The sequence below is a fragment of the Corythoichthys intestinalis genome, chromosome 21 (assembly GCF_030265065.1).
Source record: "Corythoichthys intestinalis isolate RoL2023-P3 chromosome 21, ASM3026506v1, whole genome shotgun sequence".
Lineage (NCBI taxonomy): Eukaryota > Metazoa > Chordata > Actinopteri > Syngnathiformes > Syngnathidae > Corythoichthys > Corythoichthys intestinalis.
Genome location: NC_080415.1, coordinates 7,630,629 through 7,643,171, shown reverse-complemented (window position 1 = coordinate 7,643,171; position 12,543 = coordinate 7,630,629). Strand labels below are relative to the sequence as shown.

Here is a 12,543-nt window from a genome sequence, read left to right as displayed (position 1 = left end):
CGGCGCGCTGAGTGTGTTGTACTTCCGCTTTACTTGGCATATTTCAATAATCGGAATTTGGATGTTTGTGAATCGTTCTCGAATATTCCACGGCCAAATCGCGAATAATCTAAGAATCGGAAATTTTGCACACCTCTACTGCCAATGGGTTTTGTGTATCAAATACAGTGCCTTGCAAAAGTATTCGACCCCCTTGAATCTTGCAACCTTTCGCCACGTTTCAGGCTTCAAACATAAAGATATGAAATTTAATTTTTTTGTCAAGAGTCAACAACAAGTGGGACACAATCGTGAAGTGGAACAACATTTATTAGATAATTTAAACTTTTTTAACAAATAAAAAACTGAAAAGTGGGGCGTACAATATTATTCGGCCCCTTTACTTTCAGTGCAGCAAACTCACTCCAGAAGTTCAGTGAGGATCTCTGAATGATCCAATGTTGTCCTAAATGACCGATGATGATAAATAGAATCCACCTGTGTGTAATCAAGTCTCCGTATAAATGCACCTGCTCTGTGATAGTCTCAGGGTTCTGTTTAAAGTGCAGAGAGCATTATGAAAACCAAGGAACACACCAGGTGCTCTGGTCAGATGAAACCAAAATTGAACTTTTTGGCCACAATGCAAAACGATATGTTTGGCGTAAAAGCAACACAGCTCATCACCCTGAACACACCATCCCCACTGTCAAACATGGTGGTGGCAGCATCATGGTTTGGGCCTGCTTTTCTTCAGCAGGGACAGAGAAGATGGTTAAAATTGACGGGGAGATGGATGCAGCCAAATACAGGAACATTCTGGAAGAAAACCTGTTGGTATCTGCACAAGACCTGAGACTGGGACAGAGATTTATCTTCCAACAGGACAAGGATCCAAAACATAAAGCCAAATCTACAATGGAATGGTTCAAAAATAAACGTATCCAGGTGTTAGAATGGCCAAGTCAAAGTCCAGACCTGAATCCAATCGAGAATCTGTGGAAAGTGCTGAAGACTGCTGTTCACAAACTCTCCATCCAACCTCACTGAGCTCGAGCTGTTTTGCAAGGAAGAATGGGCAAGAATGTCAGTCTCTCGATGTGCAAAACTGATAGAAACATACCCCAAGCGACTTGCAGCTGTAATTGGAGCAAAAGGTGGCGCTACAAAGTATTAACGCAAGGGGGCCGAATAATATTGCACGCCCCACTTTTCAGTTTTTTATTTGTTAAAAAAGTTTAAATTATCCAATAAATTTTGTTCCACTTCACGATTGTGTCCCACTTGTTGTTGATTCTTGACAAAAAATTAAAATTTTATATCTTTATGTTTGAAGCCTGAAATGTGGCGAAAGGTTGCAAGGTTCAAGGGAGCCGAATACTTTTGCAAGGCACTGTACTTGTTCTCCCCACTGTATATACATATATCCTGTATATACATAATAAAAATATATATGGAAACAGCACTGGCCTGCTTACTGTAATCCATGACTACTAATTTTAGTTGCTTTATATTATAAAGTATCATTGTGTATATACATATAGTAGTATACTATATTTAAATAAATAAATTAATACTATATAATTTTTGTTACTGTGAGTATGTGTGCCTCTCATTCAAAATAATTGTGGTAATATTTCCAGTGTATCCTCTACTTTATCTATTTTCAGGTTAAAACAAACAAAAGTTGAACAGTTTTTGCCCTCCTCCCAAAATGCGGAATGCACACCAGAAAAAGCATCTGAACTCACACAAAGTATTCTGAAAATGGTTGTCTGGGACATTGTAATTCATTTTAACATTTCGAACAATATAGACAATGACATACCACAAAAAGAGTAAGAATTGTTTTGACTCCTGTTAAAGAGGTGAAGTCTCAGTGTTTCCGTTTACATTTGTTTCGCACTAGTTAATGCCAGCAGCATTTGACCTTATTGTTTGTGATTTATTATTGATATTTGTTATTTATTTGTATGTTAATAAAGAATTTAGGTGTTCCAAAATGTTTTTGGTGAATTAATAAGCTTCAACAAAAATTTAATTATTAGAGAAGTTAAAAAAAAAAAAGGAAAAAAAAAATTAGTAGATTAGTCGACTAATCGTAAAAATAGTCGGCTGACTAATCGGGAGGAAATTAGTCGTTTGTGACAGCCCTACTTACAATAACATTTATTTTGGCCTGCAATTTATTGGCGCCAAGATTGCATTCTGAAAAAACATTAAATGCAAACAAGAAAATAAAATACCTGAGTGTTTTTGCAGACTCTACGGAATTGCATTCATTTCAGGAGAGCAACAAATGCATTTAAAAATAAGTCCAAATTCCTTAACGTAAAACAGAATTAAAAAATAAATGAGGATGTAAGTACAATGAAAGAATATTTTCTGAAAACCATGGCAATGTACTAAAGAACAAGTATTTATTGATTTGCTACGTTTTATGTGTGCTGTCTTTTGCCAAATGATTTAAGTTTAAGTCATTTTAATACACTTGTTCTGTCCTCACTACGAATGTGAAGTTTTTGAACTAGACAGACAGCAAACAGGATAATTTGTGGTTCTTTGAAGTTCTTTACTTCTTTTACTTTTTCCATATTCCATTGTTTTTTTTTATTATTATTATTATTAAACTAACACAAACATGTACAGCTACGAATAAAATAACACCTATTTCAACAACAAAAAAACACTTAACATAAAACAATTGGCATTTAGATGTCTAATTAGTCTCTTAGCAAATGGTTCAAATACATATTTCCACAAAAGAAATTTTAATTATTAGGGCTGTCAAAATTATCACGTTAGCGGGCGGTAATTAATTTTTTACATTAATCACATTAAAATATTTGACGCATTTAACGAACATGCCCCGGTCAAACAGATTAAAATGAAAGCACAGTGTCATGTCCATTTGTTACTTGTGTTTTTTGGTGTTTTGTCGCCCTCTGCTGGCGCTTGGGTGCGACTGATTTTATGGGTTTCAGCACCATGAGCGTTGTGTAATTATTGACATCATCAATGGCGAGCTACTAGTTTATTTTTTGTTTGAAAATTTTACAAATTTTATTAAAATGAAAACATTAAGAGGGGTTTTAATATAAAATTTCTATAACTTCTACTAACATTTATCTTTTAAGAACTACAAGTCTTTCTATCCATGGATCGCTTTAACAGAATGTTAATAATGTTAATGCCATCTTGTTGATTTATTGTTATAGTAAACAAATACAGTACTTATGTACAGTATGTTGAATGTATATATCCGTCTTTTGTCTTATCTTTCCATTCCAACAATAATTTACATAAAAATATGGCATGTTTTATAGATGGTTTGAATTGCGATTAATTACGATTAATTGATTTTTAAGATGTAATTAACTCGATAACATTTTTAATCGTTTGACAGCCCTATTAATTATACCTCTAAACTATATTAAGAATTCATATCAAACATATTAGCTTAAACTAAATTGTACAGCTTTATTGTCCGCAGCAGCTGGATTTAGCCACGTTAGACGAGTTGTCATATTCAGGCATGAAAATCTCTCACCTTTCGGCGAAATTCGCCGTTTTGAAGTAAAAAAGGCTGACCTACGTGAATTGCGTAGATCCGAGGAGAAATTCTTTTTGGGGGGTGGGGGGGTAGGGAGATTTTATTTAATTAATTATTATTATCATCATGTGATTAACTTAGTACGTAAACTGAGCAATTCAGAAATCGGTCCTTTTAAAAAGTGACATTTGGACAGTCAGCAAATCCTTCTAGATGCTTCGCTGACGAGAACCAATCATCGGCACAAACTGCGTTTCATTATTCCAATCGCGCACTCTTTACGTGTACATGGACTGCTTGGAGAGCCTTTGGTTGCATTGCAAAGCTGCGAAAACAAAAAGCAGGCCTTATCCACACCGGGGCAGACCATAGCGCAGCATACACACTTGCCTGTATTTGGCAGCAGATTGAATTTGGTGAATAATGGTTTCAATCGTTTTCATATTTTGCAATATAATAAAGTTACTGCCGTTCGTTGCGGCTTGCGTTGAACACTGCCAGAGCTAGCCAAATCTCCCGTGAAAAAGTAGCTCCCGTTAAATTGGCGTCAAACTTGTGTATTTAGCGGTAATATAAACGAAGAAACTCACTGTTGAGTCAAATTAAGCGGCATGCTCTCGGATTGAGGGGTCGCCTCGCATCGCATCGCATCGCTCCCGTCGTCCGCCTTAGACGCATTATTTTCGGCTGGGACTTGAGCTGACGGCCGGTGTCGGCACAGCACCGGCCCGACGAGTGGTGGGAATGATTCTTTTCAGAAATACAGTGATCCCTCGTTTTTCACGGTTAATGGGGACCAGAACCCGCCGCAATAAGTAAAAACCGCGAAGTAGCGCGCCCCCCCCCCCCCTCAATTTTTTTGTGCGTGTTCAAAGTATTTATTCAGATTTTACAATGTGAAAAAAGATACATATATAAGGCATGTTTTTTCACTTTTCCCCCAAAGTTTCGTTTATAAATGTTTTTTAAGCACTTCAAAATGTTAGAATTGTGATAAGTTTTAAACATGTTACTTTTTTAAACAAGAATAGTAAGAAAATGCTTGGCTTTATTAAATGCTTCATAGTGAGTCTACTCAAACCCTCTGAGGCTGCTCACTTTGTTAAACGATGATAGACACGTGTGCAAACTTTTTCTATGATTTAATTTTTTTTTTTTTTTTAAGCAACTTAACAAATGTCCTAGCCAAAATGTAGCCCAAATGCAAAACAACATTACATCAATGGAAAAAGTTGTTTCAATCAAGAAAAATAGTTTTCAAATGCTTTTTTTGTCTCAAATTTATTTTTGCAATGAAAAACATGTTTTTTTGTTTTTTTTTAATTGAAGTGACTTTTTTGGGATTAAAAATATATATTTTGATTGAAGCAACTTTGTTTTTGATTGCAGCAACTTTGTTTTTTGATTGAATAATAAAGACACAAATTCACCTCCATAGTTATTGAGAGAGAAAGAAATTCAAAAAGCTTTAAAAATAAAAGCACTGGGGAGTCTGGTTTTATTTATTTATTTTTTTAAGATTTATATTTCATTATATAGATATGCCTTGTAAGAAAAAGGAGATTGAGCGATTAAAAAAAGAGTTGGATGAAGCTAAAGGCAGTGGATACCTCTTCAACTGGGTGAATAGCACACTTGGTAAGAATAAGTTTGCAAGGATAGTCGGGTATAAAATACAATTATAAACACAATTACAATGTTATTTTTCTATAAGATTTTATGCCATTGCTTTATTAATTATTAGGTGCTAGAGTTGTTAAGTATGGATAATATTGAAATGATAGTTTTGAGAAAACTGTGCTATTGGTGGCTCAGTGACCATCAGATGTGGTTTGTTCTCAGATGAACAAGTTGAGGAAGGAAGTTTTGATGCAGAGGTTGAAGGAAGAAAAGAGGCAGACTGACTGAGTCACAGCCAGAAAGTGTTGATGACAGTGTTGATTTCTATTCACTGTTGCCCCCTCCCGATTAAAGTATGTCACAGTTGCAGCCAATTATTATCTAAAGCTGGTTAAAATTGAAATTATGTTGTTTTAAGGTGTATTAAGTACTTGTTCATGTGCGCATTTTGATCTACGAGCACCCGCCCCTCCACCGGTCTCTACATGGCCCTGCTGAAACACCGTGTGGGTCGACAGAGCTCAATATTTTGTTGGGTTTCACAGTGTACCGGAACATATTTCCTCCACACCCTTCTCACCTTTTTAACCCCTGACCCATTTTCATGCCTGCATATTCACTGTTGCCATCAGAGGGCAGTTTATCCTCTCAAATCAATAAAACTATACAACACTTTAAAAATTAAACCAAATTTAGTTCAAAGCTTTTTTCGAATTGATTTACTTGATTTAATCAATCATTGCAGTAATCGATACACTGGCCAGGAAATTAATCTATGAAATTTATGTGTTTCTAAATGGAAAAATAAATATGTTCTTTTTTTTTTTTTTTTTTTTTTTTTTTTTTTTAATTTGATAAACAGGTACGGCATGTAAAACTAATTCACTTTTCGGTGACAATTGAACAAAAACATTTCTGTAGATAAATGAGTGATTTTATTAAATTGTTGCCTGGCATTGACAACAATCGACATCAAATTCAGCCAAACTGGGAGGACTCCCTGTGAATGCTTACATTTTATTGTTATTGACGGCGCTAAACGTCCAAGCCATTTTGACTGTCGTCCCTCCCTGTCTAAATGGATTGGACGTCCAGTGCCGCCAATGGCAGCCAATAAGTTCCGTTGACACTTTTGTAGTGGAATATTTCTGGTTCCTTTATTAAACAATGACACCTTTTTTAAATGAAATACCGATTCTTGCCGGAAGCATGTCGATAACCCATTGAGTTATCCCTTACCACAACTTTAAAAATGTTATTCCTTTTATTCATTCATTTCTTTCAGGTGGTGCGCAGCGTGTACACCACAAAGATCATTAACAGTCCGGGAGACCTTGTAGCGTTGGTTTTTTACGGCACCAAGCAGAGTCAAGACCCTACCAACTCTTTCAAGCATGTGTACGTCTACCACAACCTGAGTGAACTTGGTGAGACATGACTTCATCTTATAAATAGGGCTGTCAAACTTATCGCGTTACGTGCGGTAATTAATTTTTTTAAATTAATCACGTTAAAATATTTGACGCATTTAACGCACATGCCCCGCTCAAACAGATTAAAATGACAGTACAGTGTCATGTCCACTTGTTACTTGTGTTTTTTTTGGTGTTTTGTCGCCCTCTGCTGGCGCTTGGGTGCGACTGATTTTATGGGTTTCAGCACCATGAGCATTGTGTAATTATTGACATAAAAAATGGCGAGCTACTAGTTTATTTTTTGATTGAAAATTTTACAAATTTTATTAAATTGAAAACATTAATAAGGATTTTAATATAAAATTTCTATAACTTCTACTAACATTTATCTTTTAAGAACTACAAGTCTTTCTATCCATGGATCGCTTTAACAGAATGTTAATAATGTTAATGCCATCTTGTTGATTTATTGTTATAGTAAACAAATACAGTACTTATGTACAGTATGTTGAATGTATATATCCGTCTTGTGTCTTATCTTTCAATTCCAACAATAATTTACAGAAAAATATGGCATATTTTATCGATGGTTTGAATTGCGATTAATTACGGTTAATTAATTTTTAAGCTGTGATTAACTCGATTAAAAATTTGAATCGTTTGACAGCCCTACTTATAAACATTGAAACCAGTCAGCAAATATGCTTCTATTTATGGATCATTTCTACAGGTGCAAAGCGAGTGCAGCAGGTGGACGCATTACGGGGAGACAAGGGTGCCTTGTTGGCGGCAGAGACAATGGGCAGTGACGAGACATCACTGTGCGACGCCCTGTGGTGCTGCGCTAACCTGTACCGAGACTGCAAACAACGTCTGGGGAGCAAGCGCCTCTTAATCTTCACCTGCAGGGACCAACCGCACGGTGGTGACGCTGCCAAAGATCGACAGGCTCGCACTCAAGCCAGCGACCTCAGAGAGACTGGTGGGTCCCAAATTAGAAATGCTTGCTAGGAATTAGGGCTGAACGATATTGGAAAAAACTTACATTGCGACTTTTGGGGGGTTTGCCATATATTGCAATAGATATTGCAATATTAAAACTAAAGTACAACCCCTAGCAAAAAGTATGGTATCACCATTCTCGGACGAGCACTCACTCAGACATTTTATTATGTAGAACCAACTCAGATAAAAAGCTTGAAGAAATCTCTTTAGCATTCAGAAATACTAAAAGAAATGAATAAAAAATCATTGTGGTGGTCTGTAAATGTTGCTTTTATAGAGCAAGTGGAGGGAAATAAATATAGAATCACTCCATTCTGAAGACAAAAATATGGAATCACTCCATTTTGAGTAGAAAATATAGACACACCCAGTCAATTTCCTTTCATTAATTGGGCCCCTGCCTTAGATTAGATCTGCTCGTTAGTCAGCAGTTAAAAACAGTGCAGTTATCACACCTTGGAGGGCTGCTGGACCAAGTGGATTCACAAGAATCATGGCTCCAACAAGAGAGAAATCTCTTGAGACCAAGAAGATTATCATCAAACTTCTTGAACAAGGTAACGCTACATGTACGGTTGCCAAAGATGTGGGCTGTTCAGTCAGCTGTATCAAAAATCTGGACCAAGTACACACAGCATGGCAAGGTTGTTAAAGTTAAGCGTACTGGTAGACCGAGGAAGACATCCAAACGTCATGACAACTAAAGGCCATATTTCTTGAAAACAGAAGATGTACAACAAGACAAATAAAGAAGAAATGTGAGGAAGCTGGTGACAAGGTATGTGACAGAACTTTGCAAAATCGCCTAAAGGAAATGGGATTTTCATACAGGAAAGCTAAAAGGAAACCATCATTGACACTTAAACACAAAAGAACAAGACTGCAATGTGCTAAGGGGAGGCAATCGTGGACTGTGAATGACTGGATGAAGGTTATTTTCAGTGATGAGTCAAGAATCTGCATTGGACAAGGTGATGATGCTGGAACTTTAGTTTGGTGCCGTTCCAGTGAGATTTACAAAGATGACTGCCCGAAGAAAACATCAAAATTCCCTCAGTCCTTGATGATATGGGGCTGCATGTCAGGCAAATTCATTGGTGAGGTGGCTGTGGTTAAATCTTCATTAAACGCACAAGTTTACATTGAAATTTTTGACAGCTTTCTTATCCCTTCAATTTAAAATATGTTTGGGGATAATGAAATCATTTTCTAAGATGACAATGCATCATGCCACAGAGCTAAAACCTTGGAGAAAGACGCATCCAGTCAATTACATGGCCTTCAAATAGCCCTGATCTCAACTCTATTGAAAACCTGTGGTGGAAATTGAAAAAAATGGTCCACAGCAAGGCTCCGACCTGCAAGGATGATCTGGCAACTGTAATCAAAGAGAGTTGGCACCAAATTGACGAAGACTGTCACTCATCAAGTCCATGCCTCAGAGACTGCAAGCTGTCATAAAAGCCAGAGGTGGTGCAACTAAAAACTAGAGATGTGTTTTGATTGTTATTTGTTTCTCATTATTCCATATATTTTTCCTTAGAATGGAGTGATTCTATATTTATTTCCCTGCACTCGCTCTATGTTAGTAGCATTTACTGACCACCACAATGTTTTTTATTCATTTCTCTTAGTGTTTCTGAATGCTAAAAAGTTGCACTTTTGAACTAATTCCTTATTTTTTTAAGCTTTTTATCTGAGTTTGTTCTACGTAATAAAATGTCTGAGTGAGTGCTCGTCCGAGACTGGTGATTTCATACTTTTTTCTAGGGGTTGTAGTATTTAACTTGTTGCCCATTAACGGTGATAGTTCAATTCATTTAAACTGGGAGGACTGGCCGTGAATTAATTAAATGAGTGCCCATTAAGTGTAAGGGTTAAAAAATACAGGTCGCCCCCGGGTTACGAACGAGTTTTGTTGTTGGCGACGTAATCCAAATTTCTGCGCAAGTTGGAAATAACCCTTTAAATACCCCTAAATACCCCCCTTAATCTCAGAATAACTATCTAAAATCATGTATTATACGTCACTGTACTGTCCTCACCAAGACGTTGAAGCTTAGTCCTAGCTAGACAGCGAGCGTAGCTTCGAAATGACGATGTCAGACATCCATGTTGTTTGCTGACTTTATTCAGCTGCTAATGACATCAACACTTGCAGAATGAAACTCAAATAAAAATTAAATTTGATCAGTTTTATCTTCAATAACAGCAATTCAAATTTGTGTTGATAACTAGCTGCTGATGCAGCAATAACAATCCACTCAAACGATTAGCATGTATCAGTTAGCATCCGCACTAGTGATAATACATTTTTCAACCGATAATGTCCTCCCCGTTCCAACTGATAATATCAAGACGATAATTCTATTAAAAGATTTATGTAAAATTTTAAAGTATACACAAGAGAAATATTACTGTGCAAAAATATAATTTATTGCTCATTTTTTTCAACATCAAATGTGAACAAGTAGTAAATTCCAACATCTAAATACAGATTGTCTGTGTAATGGTAAACTTTTGGCAACAATTACTTAGAGTAAATAGCTAAATTGCACAAAAATGCCTTTAAAAGTAAGCCATTCCTAACATATAACATTACTGCACTGCAAAAACACACCTCCTTAAAACTAGTTGAATTCCCTTGTTTTCAGTGTAAATCTATTGGAAATAAGTGAAATTATCTGCCAGCACTTCAAGTATATTTCACTCAGATTTCATGGATAAAATAGCTAGCTGACAATAAGCTTAACCGCCTTATTTTAAGCGATATATTATTATACCTAATCCAAAAAGAATTGTCAGAAATGTTCTTAGTTCAAGAATAAGTATGGTTCAAAACATTATTTGAAAGCCAATTTTTCTTGATTTAGGTGAAAAATGACCATTTTTTTAGATGTATGGGCTTATTAAGAACAAATGGCAATATTTACTTCAAGTTAGTGCAATAATCTGGCGCATTCATTTGTTAACTTGTCTTTAACACTCAAAACAAGATGGGGGAAATTATTTGATTTAAGAAGAATGATCTCATTAAGACGTCATAAATTTACAGTGTACTGGATGCATTACTGACTGGCTAACTTCTTGTGAGTGTGGTTTGGTGCATGTTGAAATTGTCATCTAACCACTGTGCCGTCATGATAAGCATGCATACTTGACATCACTTGTCCAAATGTCCACTGTGAAACTGATGTGTTCATGAAGAATGGTGGTCGTATAAACTGCATTATATATTTTTTATCTGAGGCATAGGCTCTCGGTAATCCGGGGCTTTGGCTCTTGGGTCACTTCGGTAAAAAAAAAAAATCTCCCGCCTGTGCCCTTCAGTCCGTCCGGCTGCCAAATTAGCACCCGCGCCAGGCCTCTGTCTGGCCGTAGTGCTATGAGTTGAGGCTGCAGTGGAGAAGTGGACAAAGCTGCTTCGGCTACGCACATTTGGAGGCTAAATCAAGCATATAAATATCGGATTGCATCATCGGTTGAATTTTTTTTTATCTAGATTATCTGTGTGACATCATAATTGCCATTATCGTCCGATAATTATTGGTAATGGATATTATCGTGCATCTTTAGTCTGCACATCATCAAAAACAATCACATAAAGTCGCCCCAAGTATTCGACCACAATTGAAAACACACAAAAAAACAGTACAAAAGGTGTTATATACAAGTGTTGCCTCTGTGGATGGTTCACAACAAGCAACAAATGTTCTCTCACACAGCTGCACGACTTCTTTGTGTGTACACATACGCTCTTCTTCGTGTGTGCAAATACGTTCTTAATCATGTGTACTACCCGCTCTATGCTTCCTGCACCAAAATAATAGCATGCATCATAAAACAAACTCAACATTAGTTTAAAAAAAAAAAAAAAAACGACTGGAGAAAAAAATGGCGGACGACACGCTGGCATCATAAAGTCAAATTCCCGTAAATCGAGTACGTCGTAACCCGGGGACTACCCGTAATCTGAATTGGTGCATGAAAGAGTTCAAACCTGTGTCTTTTTTCTATGTTTCAGGGGTCATCATAGAACTAATGCACTTGATGAAAGGAGGCGGCTTTGATGTTTCCCTCTTCTTTCGCGATATCGTAAGTCCACCAGACGATGAAAGTGAACTGGGCCTGCAGACAGAGCCTTGTGAAAAACTGGAAGACCTCCAGAAGAGGGTGCGAGCCAGGGTGCAGAAGAAGAGAGCAATGGCCAGGTCAGTTTTTACTTTACCTTTTCTCTTTGATGTTTGATTTTTTTTCCCCAACACTTTCACTTTTAATTTAGGCTCAATCTGTGTCTCGGAGAGGGCGTAAACGTGGCGGTGGGAATGTACACTGTTGCAGTGACTGCTCGCAAACCAGCCCCCATCAGGCTGTACAGGGAAAGCAATGAGTCGGTCCGTAGCAAAACTCGCACCTTCCATACACAAACAGGAAGCCTGCTGCTGCCCAGTGAGATAAAGAAAGCTCAGGTAAGGAGGAACACATTTTATTAACTTTTTCCACTCACAAGTTTTTGTAAATAGGAATTGGGGCTGAATGGTATTGCGAAAAAAACTGACATTGTGACTTCCTGCTAATATATGTATTGCGATATACGTATATTACGGTATTAAAACTAGAAGAATTTTCACCAGATAACTTGAACAGTTGTTTGGGAAGACTGTTTGACTCCCCATGACCACATTCCATTCATATAATACCATAAAATCCAGGCTAAGAGGGTTCATCTGTGAATGGTGAAGATTGCTGTATATAAAAGAGATCCAGGAGTAAAGCTGTCGCGATATGCAATAATCCAAATTATCGCGCGGTAAATAAAAATGAGGGTGGTAATTGTCCGGGCTGCAATTTATCGCCGTGTGCGTGCTTGCCTACATTTGTGCGTGCGTGTGCTGCTTTTCACAGATGTTTATTGGCCATCAACACGCCGTGAAATTCAAGTTCAGACATACAAAATAAGGAAACACTTCT

General features: G+C 37.0%; 1 protein-coding gene across 1 annotated transcript in view; it reads left to right on the top strand.

The window, feature by feature from the left end:
• Positions 1-12,543, top strand: part of xrcc6 (X-ray repair complementing defective repair in Chinese hamster cells 6) — a 32,960-nt gene that overhangs the window by 4,870 nt on the left and 15,547 nt on the right. The window contains exons 4-7 of the mRNA XM_057826661.1: positions 6,438-6,579; positions 7,298-7,549; positions 11,597-11,783; positions 11,855-12,041. Coding sequence (XP_057682644.1) covers positions 6,438-6,579; positions 7,298-7,549; positions 11,597-11,783; positions 11,855-12,041 — 768 coding nt within the window. The remainder of the gene's footprint in view (positions 1-6,437; positions 6,580-7,297; positions 7,550-11,596; positions 11,784-11,854; positions 12,042-12,543) is intronic.